A 26,220-nucleotide genomic window follows, 5' to 3' on the forward strand; every position below is an offset into this window, starting at 1 on the left:
GAAGACAGAACAGATTTGGATGCCCTGAATTTGAATTTTGGCTTTTGTTTGGATGACAATAGCACAACCCTTCCTGATTTGTTTTTTCATCTGTAAAATTTAAAGATTGGATTGGATTGCTTTTAACTCTGAATAGATAATCCCTCTGGGTTTCTCAAATTTTAGGTATTTAGGTCTTGTTTTTGGTTTTTGACTAGACAGGAAGTAGAACAGAAAATAGTGAACAGAAAAAAATTTTAAAGTCAAGAGTCAATATATATAAACTGAAGTTAAATGGGCTCAAATGAATTTAATTCCTCACAAATTTTGATAACATTTAGAAAACACTTTAAAAGGAGTAATGAAGACAGTCTATACAATAGGGAAATCAAAAGTGATAATAATGTGAACACATTTTCAATTAAAAGGAAACACTACAAGATGTCAAATTTACTCCAAGGAATTGTGAAAGGGATCCATGTTGAATAAGATACGATTTAGTGAAATTCCAAAAAAACACACACATGCTACATGGTTTTGAAGGCCACACAATATTTTTCAAGTTTTAAAACTTTATTGAATTTGTGGAGGCACTCTACATTATTACAACTTAATTGCACAGCGCTCTGCAAAGTAGCACATACAGCATTTCAGAGAAGACAAAAAATGAACAAAAAACATTCCTTACAAAATCCAGACAGATAAAAGGTAATAAAACATATTTTTAAAAATCTAAGACTGGTTGGGTTCTGGGACAGCAAATGTCCAGGCGATCATATTTAATAATTATTGTTTTATATATAGTTTTATATATTCTTCTATATACAAATATTTTAGATTGTTCAATAAATTCTAGGCACTTTTGATGGGTCAACAATCCACTTGCTAATTACCTTATTCTACAGATAATTCTTTTGGTACATTTAAGACCAAGTTACCATTCATTTCCCATAAAACAGAAAAATAGGGGGTTCAGTTACTGAATACATATTTCCAAAAACAAAACATGTTAAAAAAAAATCATGCTTTTGTAGAACTAGCTACATAAACATACTTTTGGCACCACCATCATTTCACATACCAAATATTTCAAACTTATTTTGGAAATTAATTTTAACTTTAATTACAAAGTTTTACTTATGAAAGCACAAAACAAGGTGAAGGAAAAATATCAAAAAAATAATAATTCTGATCTTTCTAATACAAAACATAGTTGTTGAAAATACACAGTATTATTGTGGATAATTATTTATAGAAAACCTATGACTTTTTTTTTTCCTGTGATAGACTTGTGACTCAGTTGTGGTACAAGAGGATAAGATAAAGGGGATAGAAGAAAAGACTGTGGGAATGGAAGGTATTTTGAGACAGCCAATTTCTGACAATAAAAACTACTTTTTTTCCTGCATATTTAACCTTAAATTCCTATTCGAATGTGTCATTTTAACTACAGGGAAAGAATGAAGGAAAAACAAGATTGTCTGTCTGTCTGCTTTCTCCAAAGTTATACTAATGATATACAAGTTTTGCATGGTGATATTAAGCAGGTAAGACTTCTAATATGGCATAGAGACAAGCTAAGTAAAGTTTGGAGCTCTTCACTAGAAACAGGCCACTATAATTATCAAAGCATATACTAAAATGTGGAGGAGTTGTAATTTATTGTGATAGAAAACAGTGACAACAGTGAAATTACAAATGTTTAAAAGTACTGAAATACATTGAAGATTTTGTTTCTTAGTTGTAAAAACTGGAATGTACACAACTATGAAAGGTGATAAACTTGTAATCTATAAAGAGTTTCATAATTTTATAGAAATAAAAAGTCTCAAAAGGAAAGTATTAAAGTAAATCCACCAAAGTTTGAAAGGATTTACTAGTATTGTGTAAAGCATAAACTATAAAAGTGACAACTTAGGAATGGGGTTTTTAATTTGTGCAAAGAAAAAAGGATTGGGTTGAGTTTGGCCTGTATCAGGTGGAAATTGTTAGCCAAGACTCTAGGGCTTTTTATGCCTTATCATCCCAGGAAAGATCCCTCCTTACAATTTCATCACTGTCTCTTCCCACGCTTTTTAATAACTTTCTGTACTTCTCCTCCAAACAATGTTCCCCCACTGAGAGGAAGCGCCAGCAGCTTGTTCTTATGAGTGGGGCTGACTTTGTCATTGTTCAGCCAGAGATGCCGACGCCCCATGGTAGAAGATCCCATGGTACTGGCAGCCATCCTCACTTCATCAAAGGCAGCATCACAGAGAAATGAGGCTGCATCATATGTTTTGTTTAGAGTTCTAAGTGCCTCAGGTATCTGACTAGGATCAGAGTTGAGAATGTTTGCAACCTGACTGATATTTGTTTGTATGGCCCGAGCAACAAAAGCCGTATGGGCTGCAATCTGCAGGGCTCCTGCTGCTGCTTCATATGTTTTACAAAAGGCAAGATCAAGCTGATTGTTGCAAGCCTGAGAGGCTGCTGGAGAAGTGACTTCAGAAGTCAATTCTAGGATTTCAGCATCCACTTTTGGAACTGACAACACATGCAATGTCTCTTTAGCAGAAACTGGATATTTGCTCGCCACTGATGGAATCTGCCCATCAATTTGACTCCATTCCTCATCAATTACCTTTAAAATAGAGTCATGGAGGGGGAAAGATGGTTCTATGCTGCTTAAAGTGTCATGCTGACATTCCTCAGGAGTTTCTATGCCTAAGGTACTGAGTGACTGAGAAATAACAGCTTTTGCAAAGGCAGAAGGAGCTACACTATGTTGAGAAGGACAAAGAAAACCTGAATCCTGTTCCTTTGCTGATCTCTCATGTACTCTGGGAAATTTTTTAGGAGTACACATGGGTTCAGTTTCTTGAAACTGAGATGGGCCAGCCTCTTTATGTAGGTTTTCCACATTGGCAGAATTAAAGTTAGAAATCCCACCTAAATTACTTGCTCCTGCCTTTATTAACAGAGAATTTACATAATCTTTGATGGCCTGAGCTAGAGATGGAGTAATTCTTTGCGAGTTCTCTAAAGTATCTGGCTTTTCTCTATTCTGGAAGAGGACCGAGTGTGCTAGATTACATGCCCTCTCAGTAAAAGAACCAAACTCAGCCTTATTTTCACCACAAATGTTTTGTAAGTGATCTCCGAGGCTCTTGGCAGTGGGGTCTTTAAGCGCAGGAGAACATGAGGGCCTCACTGCAGCTGAGGACAATGTGGCAAATGGTTCAGGCTGGGAAGATAGTGAACTTTTCGACAAGATTATTTCCTGGCTGTACTTAGAAGAAGTGAAAATATCCTCGCCTGAAACTACTTTTTCTGCTTGTCCTATGCCAAGTAAGCTTGAGGTATTCAGAGATTCCCTGAATGGGTCTCTATTAGAACTATGTCCTCTTTTAGCTGCCTGTAATTCAGTCCAGCCCAAGGGAGGACGGGCACGAATTTCAGGAAAAGAAACTGCCTGAAAAAATCCACCAGAGGGAGAGGTTGGAAGTTCAGAAATACGGACAGACTCCCTAGTGGACTTCACTTTCTTGTGTTCTTTCTTCTTCCCTGTAGAAGCAAAAGAGGCAGGAAATTTAAGTATAGTTGGTGGATGACCTGGTTCTCTTTTTTTTTTGCCTCCTTGCTAAAATATTATGGAAAGAAAAGCTTCTATTATTATTATTATTTTTTGGTGGGGAGGAGGGGGCAAAACCACAGCTCTCTATATAGTCTAATAAATTAATTAGTATAAGAATGTGGGCTACCCAGGTCAAATTACCAATTAGGCATAAAGGGAAAATAGGAGATATTAAATACTAATGTATTTAAACTAGATTTTAGAACATCTATCCTATTTCTATCACTAAAAAAAATCTGAGTAACTTTCTATTCATATAACCTGTCAGATTCATTGACAAGTACATAATAATCAGAATAGAATAATCTTAGATTCAAGTTGAAGTGGTCAAAAAGAAGAACATTACTTGTCACATTACTTTATTAAGAACAATGGGGGCAAAAATTTTGCTTTTGGGCTACCCTGAAATAATTTTATCTGGTTGTACTACTCTACCCAAATCCCAAACAAAAGTTACATGCTCTTTCACAATTTTAAAGTTTACCTTCTTCATTGTCACTGTATCTATCGGAGTCATCATTTCCATTCTGTTTAGCATTTTCTGCTGATGAAGACACTGCTGGCAGAGGTGTGGAAGATCTGGATTCTAGAACATGTTCTCTTAATTTTAGCAATTTTTTCTCATATAGTTTCCTGGTAGTTCCTACATTGAAACAAAACTTGTTTAGTAACTGTTGTCATGCGGTCCTTTATTTCATCATTATTTTTGCTTGTTTTTCACACTTCTTTTCCTACTAGTATTTAGTTTCTATTAAAAGTAAACCTGATAAACATGCTGTGTAAATCAAAAGCATAGCACATGGAAACTAACCCTATTTAGATATCTTTTTTCTTTTGACCCTATATCAAATCTTTCTCAACATGTTTACGACTCCCAAGTTATTTTCCTGTCTTCAATTTCTATTATTGTAATTCCTCTTATGTAAAACTCCCTGAAATTCAACCAATTCTGCCTGTTTTTTTTGATAAATGTACTTGTAATAAAAATCACAAAACTTAACATTTAATTTTTTGACACACTGGTTTATATGTTCAATTATGTCATAACTTCTTAGGCTGTTAATCATTAAGCATTTTGTATTGAGAATGGGTATGTACAGTTGTATATAAACTGTACCCATGCTAATTTTCTTAACTTTTGTAGTTAACACATATATCAAATTTAAATATGCAAGATAATTTAATTTCATTATTAAAAATAAAGTCTTGAATTTTCTTTAAAAAAAGTTTATAGGTTTCTTCAAAGTCCCAAAAACATAGTCACAAAAAATGGTTAGGAATTCCTGGTTTAAACTTTACACCTAGGGGCAGCTAGTTGGTGCAGTGGATACAGCACCAGTCCTGAAATCAGGAAGACCTGAGTTCAAATCTGGCCTCAGACACTTAACTTCCTAGTTGTGCTGTGTGATCCTGGGCAAGTTGTTTAACCCCAATTGCCTCAGCAAAAACAAAAAAACCAAACTTCACACCTATCAGATTAGTAAAATAAGTGAAAAGGGGCTTTGAGAAAATGACTTGATTTGGCACATTAATGCACTGTTGGTGGAACTGTAAACTGGCCCAGGCATTCTGAAAAACTGCATATACCATTTGACTCAATACTACTACTACTACTGCATTTAAAATTAAAAGAGAATATAAACAGAGAAAAAGGGCCCACATCTACAAAAATAATTATAACAGCTTTGTTTTGTGAGGGTCAAGACCTGGAAATAGAAGGGGTGACCATTAATTGGGAAATGGCTGGCCAAGGTAAGATACATGAATGAGAAAGAATATTGTGCTGTTACCAAATAAGATGGTGGTGAGGGAAAAACCATAATCAGGAGAATGATTTACAACACAACTCTGAAAGACTCAAAAACTTTGAACTTAAGAACCAATCACAATTCCAGATGACTCATGGAGTCATCCATGAGATGCTCATGGATCCAAGAGAGCTGATGGATTCAGAGTGCAGAATGCCACAAACTGGGAGAGAACCTAGCCAAGTTAAGAATTTAATTTTGCTTGACTCTACCTGTTTGTAAAAGGACTTTTGTTTTTCTTACTTTCTCAGGAAATAGAAAATGGAAGTATGGAGAGAAGATAGATTTTTGGGAAAATAAATGTTAACTATGTGCCACTGGAATAAAATTGTTGCCCAGTATATAGTATAACTACTATTTCTCTCAAGTCATTTACACCAAAATGAAGCAAAATAAAACTTACAACTAACCTTATTTTAATTATGTAATGGGCACGTATTTTTAAAAATCAGATGTTGTTAGATGCTAGATACAGGAACAAAAGTGAAATAGTCCCTTCTCTCAAGGTTTCATTCTATTGAAGGAAAAGGATGTATACATACCTGATAAGAACACATGTACAGTAGATATTAAGGAAAGGAAGGGGTGGTCTGGAAAGGCCACATATAAGAGGGGATCCTCTAACATAGGTAAGAGGTAGGATAAAACTGCAGGGCCAGCCTATGGGCCCAAAAATAGGAATCCAAGAAATCAAATGCTATGGAGGTCAAGCTAGCTGGAAGGTAGTATGTAAAGGGTAACATGCAATGAATCTGAAAAGGTAGACGAGAGTCAGGTAGTATGTAAAGGGTAACATGCAATGAATCTGAAAAGGTAGACGAGAGTCAAACTATGAAGGACTTTATTTGATCCTCAAGGTAATAGAGTAGTTACTAAAATTTTACAACTAGCAGAGTACAAGGGACTAACACTAAGCATTAATGATTGGGTGAAAATAACTCTAGTATGCTTAAATATACCAAAAAGGAAGAAAAAGTACCATGGTACACAAAGCATTATAAAAAGTCATTCTGACAATGAACTGTTCCTGTCTATGGCTTTGCAAGTGATTGCCATAGACTATGGCAGCCTTAGAAAACAATCACTCCTGTGACTTCCCCCTCCCACCAGCACATTATCAATAGAAATAAGGTGATTCTGTAATTATGAATATCTTCTTTCAATTTGTAATGGAGGAACAGAATTATGTCATGGCCTAATAAATTAGATGGAGTCCCAACTTTCTAGTCAATTTTAGCTTAATGCACTAAATCCTGGCATGTATGGTATACTAACCTTAGAAAAAAATTACTCAATACTTGAAAGCCTACAAAGTGCTTTCTTCACAAAATCCCATAAGGGAAACAGTGCAATACCATTAACCCAGTTTTGCAGATAAAGAAATTGAAGGTTGGTATCCTGAAATGATTTCAGCAAATAAAATAATAAATTTGTCACTTGATCCTCGTAAGAATGCTGTGAGGTAGTTTCTATTAGTATGTCTGTTATAGATGCAAAAACTGAGCCCGAGAGAGGTTAAGTGACTTTCCCAAAATCATAAACCTATTGTCTGAGACAGAATTTGAATTTGTCACCTCTATATAATGCAATACTCTTTACGCTGCTCCACCACTGAGGGAGACCTTGCTTTATTGCTCCCCCATATTTTATATTCATTTTCTATACACTTATATGTATACATAACATGTCCCCAACTGAAAATAGGCTCCTAAAAGTTGAGAAAGTCATAATCGGTCTTTGGGTTTATAAAATAAATGGTTTTCCCAGAATCCTAGACAGTTAGTAGATGGGTTGAACCCTTGTTTCTACCATTTTAGTGTCAAGGCTTTTTCTCACTAACCTATGTGAGATACATGGTGAGGGCACTGGACTAAAATAAAATAAAGGGGCCTTGGATTCTAGTCCAGGTGTTGTAACTACTCCTGTGTGACCATATTTTAGTCCTTCAGTCTCAGATTCCTTTTCCATTGATAGATGCATAAGGACATATTTACCCTGTGTGTTTCAAAGACGTCAGACATGAAGTTCAATACTGAAAAGTATCCTTGTTAATAGCACACATCTAGTGCCTCAAAATCCACAAAATACTTTCTTCCCAATATCCCTAAGAGGTAAATTGCCTAATGTCATTATCCTGATTTTATAGAGGAAACAACTGAGGCATAGAGAATTAATTCTCTGGCACACAGTTAAAATTATTTGGCAGAGTCAAGACTAGCGTGGCTCCTGACTTTAAATCTAGGTATCACACAGAAAAGCACTTCAGAAAACATAAAGCACTATAGAAATTACTATTTCTCCACTAAAATCTAATGGGTCTTATCAATTTAAAAAAAGCTTCAATTCCAAGTTCAGAACTGATGACAGACTGTTTTTTTTTTGTGGTTGTTGTCTGTTTCCTGAAGTCCAGCCAAACTAGTCTTATCACATTTAGATAGCAAATGATTTGGGAGACTAGGGGACAGTTGGCATACAATTCTAAGTTATCTGAGGCAATCTGTATTGCTAGAAGTACCCATAGTTAATAAAGATTTTAGGTAGAACATTAAAGTGTTTAAAAAAAAAGTGTGTGTGTGTGTGTGTGTGTAGCATTTAGCATAGAGCTTTATAGACAGAAAGTTTCCTAATAAATATTTTTGAATACCTGATTTACATATATTAATATGCATATTAAATATAGTGAGAGATAAAAGTATCTCTCACTAGAATATAAACATGAAGACGGATATGATTTTGGCTTTCTGTTGTATTTCCAACATATTGTACATTACTTCAAGCACACATGTTAAATGATTGCTAAATCCCAGTTGATGTAAGGAGATCAGATAGTAAGTACTGTCTACTTTTGACTCAAATGAAAACTCAAGGCAACAATTTGGTACAGTCAGAAAATGAAAAGAATTTAGATTAACCTACCCACAATAGGGCCAGGATTTACTCCATATTTCACCAGTTGACACAACAGCTCTTCATTTGAGAGTTCAGTTACATCAAGATCATCTTTCTCCTCTGATCTGGGTTTGTCAGTTTTCTTTGTGGCTTTCTGTAAAAACAGCATATTCTTTATAAATATCTATAATTCTTTTCCACATAAATTAATAAAATATCCATTTATTTTCCTAGCACACTCTATACACAATTACATTGGAAGTAAAAATGAGTTTATACAGTAATCTATTCTTAGAATATATTTTAACATTTTAATGACTTTTTTTTAAAAGGAAAAGTATAAGAATTTAATGAACTAAGTCCCGAGTCTACAAGCTTAATAGCTGAGTGTATATACTAAATTTTTAAAAAATCTTAGTCGAAATGGTCAATTAGTCTTGTGGATTGGAAAAGACCAGTTTCCATCCCAATCATAAAGAGGAGAAATGCCTTCAAATTAAAGAACACAACTGTCTTCATTTCAAATACTACCAAGGTTATGCTTATGCTTAAGATTCTACAAGTGAGGCTTCTGCAAAAATAAAAACAGAATTACCAAAAGAACAGGATGGTTTTCCAAGAGGCAGAGGAACTAGAAACCACACTTCCAACATTGGTTAGATAGTAGAACAAGTATGGGAGTTTCAGGGGGGAAAAAAGCCATACAAACCACATAAATGCGACTGGATCACAACAAAATGTGTACAGTCCTCAAAAACATGGGAATATCCATTCATCTTTCTTGTCTTCTGAGGAACCTATATGTGGGCCAAGAAGCAAATCAGAACCAAACATGGAACAACTGATTGGTTTAAGATGGGAAAAGAAGTACAAGACTGTATATTTTTTCCACCTTACATGCAAGAGTATATCTTGGGAAACTTCAGGCTCAATGAATGAAAAGCCAGAATCAAAGCTGCCAGGAAAAATATCAATAATTTCAGATGCCACTTTCATGGCAAGAAGTGAAATTAAGAAGCCTCTTAATGAGAGTGAAAGAAGAGTATGTAAAAGCTGGATTGAGGCTTACCATCCCAAAAAACTAAGATCTTGGCAACTGGTCTCATTACTTCCTGGCAAAGAGAGGGACAAGAAAAGGAAGCAGTGTCAGAGTTTTTATTCTCAGGCTCAAATTAAGACATTTGCACCTTAGAAGGAAAGGTATGGCAAATATGGATAACATACAGCAAAGAGACTTTACCTTGCTGACATAGTCAAAGTTGTGGTTTTCCAGTAGCAATGTATGGCTATGAAAGTTGGACTAAACAGAATTAGCCTGAGTGCCACAAAATTGATGTGTTCTTTTCAAAGAAGGCTCCCCTCTTTACCTTTGGAATGTTATATGCCTTTATTTCAATAATGCTAAAACAGTTCTCAAATTTCTCTTGAGAAACTATATTTCTCTTATTTTTCAGATTTGATGGAAAATCTAACTGAAGATTTTATGATCAGATGTCATTATTAAACAAATGATTAATCATCTTGAAATATCTAGGTCGTATAGGAGATTGAAAGGGATGGACTAGGAATTGAGATAGATCTGAGTTAAAACAACTAATCTCGCAGCAAGTTTTCTCATTTGTAAAATTGAAATAGTACTTACCTCACTAATACATATAAAGTGCTTTGCAAAACTTTAAAAAAAAAAAAAAAAAAAAAAAAAAAAGACTAAATATTTGACCTGTTAGTATAAGGCAACAAGAAGGACAGTGAATAGTGCACTAAAGTTCAAATCCTAGTTCATATAGGTAACTAGTACGTGATTTAGAGAAAATCACTTAATCTTTGTGCCTCAGTTTCCTTTATATATAAAGGAATGACTCAATGGGTTTTTAAAAAATCTTGTCTAGCTTTGTATCTTTGATCCTACATATTCATCTCATTCACCAGACTTCAAATTAACTTCTAAGTAAAAGGCAAATTTGAATGAAAGAAAATATTCAAAGGACTGTGAAGACTTGGAATTTATTTTGCTTGCCTTTACATATTTCTTACAAGTGTTTTACTCTCCCCACCACAGTGGAAGAGAAGAGGGAAAGAAATTTAATTGCTTGCTTACTGAAATTTTTAAAAACCTACAAAAACGCTGAATATTAGTACTATTATTTGAGTATAAACTCTTAAAAGTGATTCGAAGAGGATGACCTATCATTTTTTTTTTAACTGAGGCAATTGGGGTTAAGTGACTTGCCCAGGGTCACACAGCTAGGAAGTGTTAAGTATCTGAGGTCACATTTAAACTCAGGTCCTCCTTGACTTCAGGGCTGGTGCTCTATCTACTGCACCACCTAGCTGCCCCTGTCATTTATTTTTAAAAGTCTCATTTCACACCTTAAAATTTAGACTCCTCTCATTTTCAAATTTAATAAAAAGGTGAGTCTTTAAAAAATAAAAAGTTGTATTGGTAAAACACTGTAATCTGTAGTGTTAAATATTTTTTCTAAAAAGTCACATTTATATATTTATAGCTTTAAGCATTAAGATCACTCACTTAAAGATGTTAGGGACACCTAAGGACATCCAGTCTAATACTCTGATCTTTTACAGATAAGGAAACAGAAAAACGCAGTGAAGTTCAATGATTTGCCCAAGGTCACAAAAGTCAGTTTATGACAGTTGTGATTTAAACCCAGTCCTCTAAAGCCAAATATCTTTCAAGAATATACCAAGTCAATTCTTTTGCCTGGGTCCACACATTTAAAAAAAAAAAAAAAAACCATCAGAAAGCTTATTTGAATTTTACCACTAAACTTCACTCATCTTATAGTCATTCCTCCAATATCAACCACAATATTGGGAATTAGGAAACGTCAAGTATAAACATAAGATACAAAAAAAGAAAATGATGAAAGAGAACCTTTCAAAGACTTATAAAAACTGGTAGAGTGAAAGGAGTAGAACCAGGGAAACAATTTATACAGAGTAGAAGATATAAGCTAGTATAGTGACCAGTGATGAAGCTCCAAAAATTTCTGGATATGGCCAATGTGAAATTTGTTTTGTTCACTGTGTATGTGTCACATAGGAATTTTGCTTCTTTTTCTCTTTTTTCCAAGGGGAGGGGAGGGAGGAAGAGGAGTGAAAAGAAAATACTTGTTAATTAAAAAAGAATTAGTTTTTTTTTTTTTCTAAGTGATCTATGTATCTTACTAATTAATTAGATTTCTGTCAACCTCTTTGGACCTTAAGTTTCCTCATTTATAAATTAAAGGCTTTGGTGACCTTTAAGGTCATTTCCAGCTCTAAATATATAATCTTATTATTAATCTCAGGCCTTCACTCTAAACCCATTTATTCTTATTTTAAATACAAATAAAGGATACTCAGCTGACAAAACAATTCACTTTTACATAGTACTTCATAATTTACAAAGTGTTTTCTTCACTATCTCCATTTATAATTAAAGAAATTGGGACAGAACTTATAGATTTGCCCCAAATCACATTAACAGGGACAACACCAGAGTGTTATTAACTCCAAGTTTAATGCCCTTTCCATTCATTATACCATTCATTTCGACAAATCATAAACAGGCAAAATTATATTCAAAATAGAAACACTGTTACCAAAAATATTCATTTGTTTAGAGTTGTAAAATAGCTCATTTTCTGATGCTGTTATATAAATGAGGTATCATACTAGGTTTCAGCATTTCTAATTTACTTTAATAATGGATATCACCACAACTAAGCAACTGTTATTAGAAGACAATAGTTAACTTTCTATTAAACTAATAGAAGGGAACGGTAGAAATAAAAGATATGCTTATTCACTTCATAATGTAAAAATCTGTAGAACAAAAGATCAGAAGAAAAAAAAAAAAACTGGGAAAAGTTACCATCAAAGTAATATATAAAAACTTGATATCTAAAATACAGAAGCAAATTGAAAATTTACAAAGTCTACTACCAGTCCTCAATTACTAAATGATCAAGGGAGTTTATTATATGTTATATATAATTGTATATACACAATGTAAAATATAGTGTATATATATATACACACTATATATATAAACACATAATATTAATAATCACTTGGGGAAAAAAACAATCAAATAATCAAAAAGTAGCATATTATGCATTGAGAGGCCAACTCACATTCAACTGGTAAGACTTTATTTAGTTTTTAAACAAGGACCTTTACTGAATGCTGATGGAATTATAAACAGATCTCTCTCATAGAAATTTGGCAGCAGCACAAACACACACCTCTTTAATCCAATTAATTTCATTGTTGAGACTATACCCTGAAAGTATTATATAAATTATACTAATTTGAAGGGAGAAACCTACAATACAAATAAAAGCAATGTGCATGAACATAAAATACCAAAAGTTTTATAAAATAACAAATAATTAATAATAATAAAACAATTAAGATTTACTGGGAGTGACTAGAGTGTACTGATGTTTTCTAATGTTAAAACTTACTGCTTTTCAAAAAAATGGCCCTGTAGTGTCTACTCCAAGAAGAAAAAGGAGTTACACAGATTGAGAAAATGTGCCAGTAGAGGGAGTATCCATGATTCACGAAAGTGATGTTTGTATCAAATACCCCAAAATTAGCTGGAAAGCTTCAGGAGGGATGTTCAGCATGTTTTATCTCAACTTTTCATCTCCAACTTCTGGCATATTGCTTTGTACACAACTAGCACTGAATATTACTTTATAAAAGATGAGTTGTAAATAATCAATTCACCAAAATAGACTGCACTACACTTTCTTTTTCAAGCTTTTATTGGAAATAATCCACAAAGCAAGTATTGTTTTAAAACACTGTCAGTCAAGGAGGAGGTCAAATGTAAACAGGTCATAAATAATTATCTCCAATTCATTATGAATGCTGGTCAAAAAAAATCTATTCCCTTGTCAGTCAATAAGAGATGGAATAAATATGTAGAAAAACTTGCTAGAGGCTGCCACGAGCTTTTAGTTTGACTTGAATTCATATGAGGTCTCAGACACTAGTTGTGTAAACCTGACCAAGTCACTTAACTGCTGGAAATCTCAATTTCTCAACTATAAAATGGAAACTATTTAATAGCATCTACCCTACCAGAGTAGTTGTGAAAATCAAAGAGATAATATTTATAAAGTGAAGGAACTGGTACAGAGCAGGGTGCTTAATAAATCCTTGTTTCCTTTCTTCTCTTAAAAAATGTATAATATACATAGTATATATAAACTACATATCTAGCACTTTGAACATAAAGCTTCTACTATTACATTCCACTTGGAAAAAATACAGCTAAAATAAAATGATATTCTGGATTAAGGATTCCTTGGAGATCCAGTCATCAATACCAAAAAATAAGCCACTGTACCTGAAAACTTCTCAAAATACCATCTTGCTTTTCTCAGTTTTCGAGAAATATTTATATTATATAAATAATGTTTATTAGATAATATAACTTTTCTCAGTTCCTTTTATCTTTCTTGTCCCAATTTAATTCTCCACATCTATATTTCATTCATCCAAACTCTAAAATCCTATTGATGGTACTGGTGATGGTCATCTGAAATAGGTGTTTAGGTTTTCTTTTTTAAGTCTACCAATCACAGTGGCCCAATACCACTATGAACACGCCACAAAAGTACTCAATAGCAATATCCTTGCAATTCTTAGGATAGCAATCTGGAAAGCATAGTCTAGTGAGGTCTTGAAATAAAACATTGCAAAATGCTATCAATTCACAAGTTTGTTAAAATTTTCAAGGAAACAGTTTTGCTGGTTTCCAAGTAGTCAATATTGTATGATTATTTTCATGAAAGAGAACGGCAACTTGCCACTCAAGTCTAACTATTAGGAATATACTTCATAATTGCACATAAAGGTTTAATTTAGTCACTATCTTGATAATTCAACACCTAGGAATACTGAGATGATCCTAATTGCAAACCAATCTGAAGTACAAACCAAAGCTAACTGCTGCCTTTTAAAACCAAGCTCTCAATATGCAAATATTTTCCTCTGATAACATACTAAAGATATTTAAGAAAATATGGAGGACAGAGTGAGAACTGGAAACTTAAATACATTTTTCTTTCATTCCCAACATTCCTCTCATAAAGTCAATCGCATGCAATAAAATAAACAGTACAATCTGCAAGGAGAAAACTGGTCTACCAAGAATAAATTTTCACTTATACTGAAATTCTATTGAAAAACAAACAAAAAAATCACCTTCAAAACCTATTATTTTACTTGCTCAAGGATGCAGCAAGGGAGTTCCTGTTCATTAACAAACCTCTAACATCTAACTTTATGACAGGATAAGGGTCACCACAATCACCACCGGAATGGCTCCTCTGCACCTCCAGCTCTGCACCACCATCTATTGGACATCTCTACTTGCATGTCTAGGTAGCAGCTCCCAGCTTTTAACCTTTTTAAAATCTCCAAGTTTCTCTCTCTCCTGTCATATCATTATAGCTATTTTGAACAATTCAAAGAATAAGGAGTTGTCTGAAGGAAGGGTCTGCAACTAGTTAGATGTAGGTGGCAAAGTGGGAACATAACAGAAGCAACAACTCTTTTTTGGAAATAATATTAATAAAATCACTACCAAACAACAAAAATCAAAGAACCAAATTTAATTTAGTTTCTTTTTAAGAACAGGGACAGCACATGCAGAGTGACATTAATTCCAAGTTTAATGCCCTTTCCATTCATTGTACCACTCATTTCCACAAATCATAAAGAATGGGCAAAATGATATTTGAGACAGAAAGATTTCTATCAAAAATATTCATCTGTTTAGAGTTGTAAAATAGCTCATTTTCTGGTGCTAGTATATAAACAAGGTATTATACTATGTAATGTTTCAGCATTTCCAATTTACTTTAACAGATGTCATCATTACAATAGCTGCTTTTTTTTTTTTTACAATAGCTTAAAAAAAAAAATCATACTTGTAGACCAAACACATTAATGCACAGATTACTTTAGGGGTAACTTCTTAAATATTAAGAACCATGCATTTTGATCTTACTGAGCCCAGAACATATATTAGGATATTCTTTTTGCACAAGTTTAACATATATTGGATTACTTGCTATCTAGGGAAGGGATTTTTTTCTTGGCCAGAGTGAATGTTGAGAATTATCTATGTGTTTTGAAAATAAAAAGTTTTAATTAAAAAAATGAAATATATATATATATATATATTCTTTATATTGGGAAGATAAGTTATCTAATGAGATTAAGCTTATCAGCACAAAGCAGTTGAATAAAATACAGATTATAGCAAAAAAAAGAACCACTTTGGGGATGATAAAAACCACTTAGATCATTTTGTGGATTTAAAAAACATGTTTAATAGTTAGCATGTATTGGACTACCTGACGTCTAGGGAAGGGAGTGAGGAGGTAAAAATTTGGAACAGAAAGTTTTGCAAGGATCAATGTTGAAAATTACCCATGCACATGTTTTGTAAAAAGTTTTAATAATTTTTAAAAAAATGTTTATTCGCTTTAAGAGTTGTCTGTTTTTAGAAGTAACATTAAGTAATATTAAACTTGTTGCTATTACAAGTTTATAAAATCTCTCCAACGAAGATGCCCTTCATTGTGGCCTGGAGGTAGTTGAATGCCATTTCGGTGAAAGCTACTGCCGAGCCAGGGGCCTTCTGAGAAGACCTCCATCCCCAGAGGAGAGATTTGAGCGGCAAAAACCACACTATTAAACCACAATAAAACGCAAATTCCTCGGAAAGCAGAGGGGCCGGTTCATTTTTGTACCCCTGCTGTACCCCTGTCCCTAACACAGGGAGAGCTGAAAACGGCAGTAACAAAATGCTTATATTCAAAGTGTTTATATTCAAATCCTGAAAGAAAACTTCGCTTCCCATAAAACTGAGAGCACTTCCAGTATCTGAGTGCTGACCTCTCCAAACACTGTTTTTAAAGGTTCGGGCGGCCCGATTGGAAAGCATAATCCTCACCGAGGAGCAAAGCCGGGCCTCCTTCCCATTTATCGGTATCCTGTGACACAGCTGGCCCTCGCCCCTCACCCCGGGAGAACCCCCCGGCCGCTTTGGGAGAGCTGTCCCTGACCGTCAGGGCGCCGCCGCGGAGGAGGCCCCGATGGGGCCCCGCTTCCCAAGGCAGCCCGGGCCCAGGCCGATTTCTGGGTCCGTATTAACGGGCCGCAACGGGAGGGGAGGTGTCTGCGGGCGGGGCCCTCCTGGGAAGGGTCTTTAAGGACCGCTCCCTCCCAGGGATCCCCTTCCGCTAAGCCATCCCGGGAAGTCTAGTCCAACCCTGCCCTTCAGCCACCAAAAGGAGCTTCCGGGGCCCGAGCCGAGCCAGGCGACTCCGGCAGAAACATTTAAAATAAACTGCGGCCCTCCCGGCGCTCGGGCAGGCGGGGGTGCAAAAAGGCGGGAACTTCGGAGCGCGATTTAAAACTGGCGTCGGGACCCGCAGCTCGCCCAGCGCCCTGCAGGGCGCGCTCCGCGCCCAGCCCCGCGGTCGGGAAAGCGGGAAAAGGACGGCCCCCTCCCCTGCCCGGCCGTGGGCTCGGAACGGTCCCCCCCTTCTCCGCCAGGGACCGGGCTCCCAGACGTGTAAAGTCAGGTGACTCTGGGCCCCCCGACCTTAGAGATCGACACCCCCTCACTCGGGCTCTTCCTACAGCTCGAGGCGCCCCAAACCCTGAGGCCCACAGAAGCGTGTCGGCAGAGCTGCTCTTTCCCTCCCTTAGAGCTAGAGAAACAGATCTCGGCCCGCAAACTCGGGAGCCCGCCCACCCCCAGTTTACGACGGCTCCGGAGCGTCCTAGATGGAAGCCCCTCCCGCGGGAAACTGAGGCCCTCGTTGGGGCCGGGGCTCGCCTCCTCGGCCACAAAGGGCCGATCTCGGTCACGCCGGCGGGGGGAGGGGGCCCTCCGCCAGTGGGGGCGGGGAGGAGAATGGGAAGACGACACGGGGCTTTGTCAAGGCGGGGAAGGAACGCTCCATACCCCGGGGAGGGATTCAGACAAGGCCCGCCCTTCTCCACCGGAGGACAGTCTGCATAGCGGGAGTGGAGATGGGAGGGGAGGGGAGGGGCCCGTACCCTTCCAGCGGCGGCGCCTCCTCCTCGCCCGCGGCCCGCGGCGCCCAGCACCGGCGTGGGCTCGCGCTCATCGTCGCTGGAGAAGTCCGGGGGCGCGCGGCTGTTGGCGGCCGGAGCCGGCGGCGGGGGCTGAGCGGGTGGCGGCGGGGGCCGGTTGCGCGCCGTGAGATGCTGCAGGTAGAGCTGCACGTAGACGTCCTTGCGCTGTTCGCCCGCCGGCAGCGTCACATTGTTGGCGAGCAGCTCGCTCTTGAGCCGGTCTTTCGTCAGCACCGACGGGTCCTCCAGGAACTCGGGCATCTCCTCGGCGGCTGCCCCGCGCTCTTCCCCGGGCCCCGCACGCGTGCTCCTCGGCGGCCTCGGGCCTTTCGGGAAGGGCGCCCGGTGCTCGGGCGATCGGAGCAGGAGCTAGAGGCTGCAGGAAGCCCGGCCGTGCGCGCCCAGACCCAGCCGCTCCGCTCTGCCTCTAACACTCGCACACACTCACGGTCCGGGCGAGCGCCGAGAGACGCCCGCGTCGCCCACGCCCCAAGAAGGCGCCTCGCCATTGGATGGCGGCTGCAGGAAGCGTGGCGCCCATTGGTCGCCGCCGCGCGCGGGTTCCATTAGAGGCGCTGCCAGCCGAGCCAACCTCGAGACACGCAGTTTGAAAGGCGCCCGGGCTGGAGCGGTTGCTTCTGGCCGGGCCGCGCGGCTCCGGCCCTGCCCAGCCTCTCGGCCGAGCCCGGTGTAATCGTAACCGTAAACACGGTCGCCGATAGATGACGTCCACTGCCCCTCTTACAGTTGGAGAAACTGAGGCTCGGAGTGTTAGGGCTTCAGGAGGGCGAGAGACACCCCAGCCCTAAGGGAAGGGAGCAATGTCGAAGTGCTGTTTTACATATGAGGGAACTGAGCGGAGAACGATTATGTGCCGTGAGATCGTGGAGACAAAGATCTAGAGTCGGAAAGGGATGTTTCATTAACTTACTATTTATTTAGCGCCTATTGTGTGCTGCCTACAGTCATTTTGACTCAAAGTCGCAGCCCTGAGACTGGCCGCCTAGTCCAACCCCTACATTCTACAGAAGAGGAAACTGAGGCACAGAAGTGACTTGTGCAAGGCCACCCAGCCGGTCGATGTCTGAGGCCAGAGTAAGGGAGGGGTGTGTGCGGCCGGAAGGGGCTCCCAGGCCTAGACCCTGACCAGACAAGGCAGCGCTCAGGAGGAGGGAAAGGACCCGCACCGGGCTTGTGGCCCTTTCAGGGGTTCGCAACAGCGACTCTGAGTGAGATAAACACGTCATACCAGAGAGGAAACCGATTATGTGGAAATCGTTAACACAGCCAGATTACTAAATCCCAAGGACGGGCTGCACCTGCCCTTGCTGTCAGCGGCCCTCTCCCCAAAGGAAGCGTCCGCGCCGCTTCCTGGGCTGCCCAGAGGTTAAAAGGGCACCCGTCCAGAAGCGCACCGTGGCTGGAGCTGGTCAGGATGTCGGCCAAGGTGGCCCCAAAGTACGCGTGAGGAGAGGATGCAAAGCTAATGCCCCTTCTTGGGGAAATGCTGCACTAGGGGACCAGCGCCGGCAAGTTCATTGATACAGGGAACTTTCATATAAAGAAACCTCCTATTAAAAAATAATAAAAGAAACTTCCCCTACCGCGGCTGGTCTATGTTTTCACAAATTTATAGTCTTAAAAGAACCACCTGTTTTCCATAATAAAGTGTTGCACAACTACGTGAATAGAGGGAATTTTCTTGAATTAAGCACTGAGAAGTTAGGGAATAAAAATGAAAAAGTAAACCTCCCAAGGAACTTAAATTCTCAAAGAAGGAGCCCACATTTAGAGAGTTTAATGAACCTGTTTCTGTTTAGGTTTGATACATTTGGTTCAGAACACTGAGATCAGTGACTTGTCTAGGGTCACATGATCAGTGACTATCAGAGATGAAATTTGGACCCAGATCTTCTGACTCAAAGATAACTGACCACAAAGCGGCCTCTCAGGCACAGGGACTCCAGCAACAAAAATAAAAACACCGGGTTCGAGATCCTAACCGCTTAGATGCAGAGACCCCCCTATTGGGAATAAATCCAAAGAAGGTTTCAGAAGCCTCCTTTTCATAATTTCTTAGCACACTTTTAGTTAGCAAAACAACTGTAAACAAATTGGGCTCCCCAACATTGGGGAATGGTTGGGGGGAAACTGGGAAGACTTTACAAGAATTAAGGTGAAAGCAACAGTCATAATTTCAAAAATTGAAGAAAAACAACACTTTAGGTATCAGAATTCTAAGGGGCTGATGATGAAAAATTGCTTTTATTAAAGATAAACCATGAGTAGGCAACGAATGTGTGGTTAATGTACATGACAAAATGTGTGTAAAACTTGGAGCCAGAAAGATGAGTTCCAATTCTGCTTTACACTGTGTAACCCTGGGCAAATTATTTTATCTTCAGCCTCAGTTTCCTCTTTTATAAAATAGTCACCAATATCTCCTGTCTCACAGCACTGTTGTGCCGATCAAACAAAATGACACATGGAAAGCATTTTATGTTAGCTGTCATTAAATTACTAGAAAAATTCCGACTTCCAGCATGAAGGTCTTCCTAGTATTCTTCAACTTTTGGCATGACTATATTAAATTTTCCTCTAATATCCACAACATTTGGAGATAGAGGGTTTATAATTGTTTTGAGCAACTGATGGTTCAGAACAAAGCCTCCTTTAAAAAAAAAAAAAAAAAAAAGAAAAGAAAGCCTTTGGGCTCCAAACTCATTTCCTGTGTATCCCATCACTAGAGTGGCAGCTTAAGTTGTGTGTAGGGCCAAGTTTGTAATTTGAAAGAGCTCAAGTTTTAAAATGAATAAAAAATGCCATTAAAAGAAATAGTTAATGGAAAATGAGTGGATGCCCATCAGTTGGAGAATGGCTGAATAAATTGTGGTATATGAATATTATGGAATATTATTGTTGTATAAGAAATGACCAACAGGATGATTTCAGAAAGGCCTGGAGAGACTTATATGAACTGATGCTAAGTGAAATGAGCAGGACCAGGAGATCATTATATACTTCATCAACAATACTATATGATGACCAGTTCTGATGGACCTGGCCATCCTCAGCAAGGAGATCAACCAAATCAGTTCCAATAGAGCAGTAATGAACTGAACCAGCTACGCCCAGAAAAAGAACTCTGGGAGATGACTAAGAACCATTACATAAAATTCCCAATCCCTCTATTTTTGTCTACCTGAACTTTTGATTTCCTTCACAGGCTAATTGTACACTATTTCAAAGTCCAATTCTTTTTGTACAGCAAAATAACTGTCTGGGTATGTATACATATATTGTATTTAACTTATACTTTAACATATTTAACATGTATTGGTCAACCTGCCATCTGGGGGAAGGAGTGGGGGGAAGAAGGGGAAAGGTTGGAACAAAAGGTTTTGCAACTATCAATGCTGAAAAATTACCCATGTATATATCTTGTAAATAAAAAGCTATAATAAAAATAAGTAGTGTAATGCAAAAAAAAAGTAAAAGACATAGTTAACTAACTTATAAGGTCTACTTTATAGACTAATCTAAATCTAATACTGTATATAGTCACCAATAAATCTTCAGGTCTTTATCAATGATCTTTACCAAACTTTTAATCCAGAACATAAACAATACATTGACAGAGAAAAATATATTTTCGAAACAATTGAATTATCTTGGCAAATAAGTAATAATGATCATAAAGGGATGTTCATCATCTCTATCATGGGCAGGGGAAAAGGATAAAAATTACCAGCTCCACTCAGTGCCTTTTGGTCTTTCGTCCTCTCCCCCTTTCCCCCACAACCTGGGTAATTTATGTGGACCAAGATGGTCATGATAGGGATGGAAAGAAGTTGAAAGGAATTTTCTCACTGGAAAACGAAGCTCAGGGAACAGCTCAACTCAGGCAGGATCAAATGCAAAAAACAAGTGGATATGTCAGGAGCCCATTCTTCCAGCCCGAATTGCCTTCTCACACTTCCCTATCCTGTATTACTCTTGTCCATGTTCTTTTACATAACTCTGCCACGGAGGGATTTACCCAGTGTGCCGGGCCTTCCTCACATTCTCTTGCCATTCCATGGATACCAAAGGAGCATATGTGCAGTCCACGAGTTGCTGCTTACTGTTGCTATGAGACTGGCCCATTTGGCTTTGGTCATATATTTCTCTGATGACATCCTTTATACTGAACCTGCTGTATAACTATTTGTAATGTGTGACCCACCATGTTGTTCTTTATTTCCCTTTGGATGATCATCAACTTAACTTCTGACCCTACATAGTTTGTAAAGATTAAATAAAACTGGTGTTCACTGTCTGAGAAGGGGCCCTGTTTTCTGTTATCTGATATCATGAAGGCACTGGGGCAGGGGGACAGGCCACAGAGAATGAGATCTCTGGAGAGAATTCCTGATGGGGTGGGGGCCAGGATAATGGAAATATTGGGAGACAATAGGATGATGTCATCAAGATATCTGGTAGAGTTTAGTCTTCAATATTTATTAGCTGTATGGAGCTATGGAGAAGTCACTTATTCTCTTAAGACTCAGTTTTTATATTCATAAAATGGGAATAACACTTGTACTATTTATGGGTTGCTGGAATATTAAGTATTATTACTACTAAAGCTTGATAACTCCTGAAATCCTGCTTCTCTCTAGTTTTGATACAGAAGGCTCTTTTTTATTATTATTATTTTTTTGGCTGAGGCAATTGGGGTTAAGTGACTTACCTAGAGTCACATAGCTAGGAATTGTTAAGTGACTGAGGTCAAATTTGGACTCAGGTCCTCTTGACCTGAGTCCTCCTGACTTTAAAGCTGGTGCTCTATCCATTGCACCATCTAGCTGCCCCCAAAAGCTCTTTTAATAGAATAATTTGGTCTTGGACTAACAAACTACAGATGTTTCACAAGGACTCTCCTTTTTTGTCAGGAAATTTGCCGGCTGGTTAATTCCCAGAGAAAATGTTTTATCCTGCTATTCCCCTGGAGATAAAACTCACCTATTGAGCCAGACAGTTCTTTGAATAGAAATACAGTAGAATGCCTTTAAGGCCAACAGACAGGTCTATGGAACACAAAGAAAAACTAGTTTAGCTATGTAAACACAGGACAGATGTCTCTCAGGTCCCTTCATGGCAGAAGCAAAAGTTCACTCGCTTGTTTTAGATGATTTAAAATGTGGCCCCATGCTTGCTTAGCTACAGCCTTTGTGATCGTCCATCTCCAAAATAAGTCACGATGAGGATTTCTGTAGCAAAAAGTTGTAATCCTAACAAAACCTTCCCCATGGGGCTTCCTAAGTGATAGATATTAAAAACTTCTTAATCTTTACACTAGTATGACAGGTATTCCTGGAGGACTAGCATCTCCTGTAAGGGCTGCTGAGCCCTCTTCAGGGCTGCTCATCCCCCTTGGAGGTCTGCCTTCACCTGTGACCCCACGAAGCCGCACATCTCGGCAGACGGGTAAACCAGGCTGAGGGAACGATGGGCCTAAAACCCATCAGTGAAGTGGGATGTGGGGGGGCTACCTCACGCAGATGAAGACTTCATCTTGGCTTAAGTCTTGCTTGCCACGGGATGAGAGAGAGAGCAAGACTGACCACTTTGTGCAACTCTGGCTCACTTAAATCTAATTCACAGGGAAGTCAAGACATCACTCATGACATCATGGTCCTCTCAGAAAAAGGAAAGACAACCTAACATGTCATTAGATTAAAAAATTCAGAATAAAGTATCCAACATGGAAACAACTTTCCAATTGCTTTGGCTGGTTGCCTGTATCTACAATGATGGGAAAGCAGAATGAGAGAGTATTAAACTTGGAGCAAAGGGGTAGGGTGGTAAATGAAATTAATAGGGAATCTTAAGTCAATGGAATGAAAAACATTTTAGCAGGACACCCCACCTAGAAGGGAGCGCTAAGTAATGAGGCACTTAAGAGGAGGCTGGATATACAGAGGATGGATCAACTATACCCTCTCTCCCTCCCTCCTCTCCTTTCTAAAGTTCTCTCTACAACAAAGGTACTAGCGGGATTTGCCATTTCATTTTCCAGCTCCTTTTATAGATAAGAAGCCTAGGCAAACAGGATTAGGTGACTTGTCTAGATTCACACAGCTACTAAAAAAATCTAAGACCAGATTTGAACTAAGGAAAGTGAGTCTCCTGACTTCAGACCTGGTGCTCTATTCATTGGTTCCTTAGCTGCTCCTGGATCTCTAATACCCTTTATCACTTTGAGTTTCTCTAAATGTAATATTAATGGCTTTATTTAAGCTTTCATGGTGTGTACAAATATAAGAATGGGGTGCAAATAATAAAGAAGACATGATTCCTTCCCTTGTGATATTTGTTTAAACCTTCTGGGATGTATACATATAATTTCTTTTTTTTTTTTTTTTTTTTTAATGATAGCTTTTTCTTTCCTTCTTTTTTTAAAAAAATAGCTTTTTATTTTCAAAATACATGCAAAGTTAATTTTCAACATTCATCCTTGCAAACCTTTGTGTTACAAATTTTTCTCCCTTCTCCCCATTTCCTTCCCCTAGACAGCAAGTAATCCAATATAGGTTAAACACGTGCAATTCTTCTAAATATATTTCCATATTTATTATGCAGTACAAGAAAAACCAGATCAAAAGGGAAAAAATGAGAAAGAAAAAAGCAAGAAAACAACAGCAAAAAAGGTGAGGTGAAAATACTATGTTTTGATCTACACTCAGATCCCACAGTCCTCTTTCTGGGTGCAGATGGCTGTCTCCATCACAAGACCATTAGAAATAGCCTGGATCATCTCACTGTTGAAAAGAACCACATCCATCAGAATTGATCATCCCTTAATCTTATTGTTGCCGTGTACAATGTTCTCTAGGTTCTACTCACTTCACTTAGCATCAGTTCATGTAAGTCTCTCTAAGCCTTTCTGAAATCAGTCTGCTGATCATTTCTTATAGAATAATAATATACTATTATATTATATGCCATAACTTACTCAGCTATTCCTCAACTGATGAACATCCACTCATTTTCCAGTTCCTTGCCACTAGATAAAGGGCTGTTACAAACATTGTTGTGGATGTGGGTTCTTTTCCCTTTTTTATGATCTCTTTAGGATATAGGTCTAGTAGAGACACTGGGGATCAAAGGGTATCACAGTCTGATAGTCCTTTGGGCATAATTTCAAATTACTCAACAAAATGGTTAGATCAGTTCACAACTCCACCAACAATGTGTTAGCGTCCCAGTTTTCCCACATGCCCTGCAACATGATCATCTTTTTCTGTCATTTTAGTTAATCTGAAAGATGAGTTATGGTACCTCCGAGTTGTCTGAATTTGCATTTCTCTAATAGTGATTTAAAGCATTTTTTTTTCATTGATTAGAAATGGCTTTAATTCCTTCTGAAAATTGTCTTCATATCCTCTGACTATCAGGTGGAGAATGGCTTAATATATACAATTTCAATTATTAAGAATGGATATTAACGCTTCTTTCCTTTCAGCTTGGCTGAGGTGCCTGTGAGGAGGGCTCTAAGCAGCTATGGTGCCCAACCAAAAGGGCATGATTCTGAAGCCCCATTTCCAAAAGACGGGGAAAGATGAGTTGCCACATGATTTAACCAGCCAGCCAGGAAGATCAGAAGGCAAAAAGCCTGCCAAGCAAAAGCCTGTCGAATTGCTCCTCACCCAGCATCTGGCCCCTTGGGAGGTGCCCTACTATCCCACACTGTACCAAAGTATGTGATGGTAGAGGATTCAGCTTGGAAGAACTTTAAGTGGCGGGCATCCATGAAAAGGTGGCACCCACCATTGGTTTCTCTGTGCATCCTCGTCGCCAAAATTAGTCTATAGAATCTCTGCAGGCAAATGTGCAGCAGCTGAAAGAATATCGTTCCAAACTGATCCTCTTCCCAAGGAAACCATCTGCACCCAAGAAGGGAGATAGTTCTACTGAAGAACTCGGGTTGGCAACCCAGCTCACAGGACTGGCTGTGCCCATCAGAAATGTCTTCAAGAAAGAGAAAGCTTGTGTCATTGAAGAAAAAGTAAACAGCCTCTGAGAACTTTCAATAAAATAATACAAAATAAAAAAAGAATGAATATTAACTTTAAATAATAACACAAATTAAAAATCGAAGATCATTAATTAACAAATGTTAAGTACCTACTACTATATGTCAGGAACTGTACTAAGCACAGGGGATACAAAAGTGAATTGGTCTCAACTCTGAAGGAGATTACATTCTAATGGGAGAGACAACATGTAAATGTATAACGATATATAAAAGGGAAGAGAGGGGACTATTGGCTAAGTGAAGCAGAATATTTTCAAGGCATTTGAGCTGAATTTGGAAGGATACCAGGGATTACAAAAAGGAGAGATGAGGAATAACAATGTTTGGGGCATTGAGGGCAGCCAGTGTAGAGAGTTGGGATGTAAGGTAGGAAAAGGTTTGAAGAGTGGGATAATAATCCCTGACATGACTGAGGTATTAAAAAAACCCAACATTTATGATAAAAGCTTTAGCTCTAATTTTCATATTTCATAATAGCCAAGGGGGAAGCCTTTTTTTTTCTTTTTCTTTTTTGCTAGGGATTTGTAATTTTGTGCTTCGGTTATTTCAATCATGTCTAGCTCTTTGGATTTTTCTTGGTAAAGATATTGGAGTGATTTACCATGTCTGTCTCCAGCACATTTTACAGATGAGGAACTGAGGTCAACAGGGTTAAGTGCCTTGCTCACAAATTGTGTCAAAAGATATTTGGGGGCAGTTAGATGGCACAG

At 38.4% G+C, this 26,220-nt stretch overlaps 1 protein-coding gene and 1 pseudogene across 3 annotated transcripts in view; one reads left to right on the forward strand and one right to left on the reverse strand.

Moving 5' to 3' along the window:
• TMPO (thymopoietin) overlaps nucleotides 1–17,899 on the reverse strand; it is a 37,009-nt gene extending 19,110 nt beyond the window's left edge. For 2 of the 3 annotated variants that reach the window (XM_031939322.1, XM_031939321.1), the window contains exons 1-3: nucleotides 17,392–17,886; nucleotides 8,320–8,446; nucleotides 4,080–4,238 (exon numbers count right to left, since the gene is read on the reverse strand). In XM_031939322.1, coding sequence (XP_031795182.1) covers nucleotides 4,080–4,238; nucleotides 8,320–8,446; nucleotides 17,392–17,691 — 586 coding nt within the window. In that variant the 5' untranslated portion in view covers nucleotides 17,692–17,886. Of the gene's footprint in view, nucleotides 1–264; nucleotides 3,526–4,079; nucleotides 4,239–8,319; nucleotides 8,447–17,391 lie in introns of those variants that run through there. The other variant, XM_031939320.1, reaches the window with a different exon arrangement.
• A 7,044-nt stretch (nucleotides 17,900–24,943) lies between these two features.
• Nucleotides 24,944–25,495, forward strand: LOC116419331 (annotated as a pseudogene).
• The last annotated feature ends 725 nt before the right edge of the window (nucleotides 25,496–26,220 follow it).

Source organism: Sarcophilus harrisii, chromosome 5 (genome assembly GCF_902635505.1).
Source record: "Sarcophilus harrisii chromosome 5, mSarHar1.11, whole genome shotgun sequence".
In the NCBI taxonomy this organism is placed as follows: domain Eukaryota; kingdom Metazoa; phylum Chordata; class Mammalia; order Dasyuromorphia; family Dasyuridae; genus Sarcophilus; species Sarcophilus harrisii.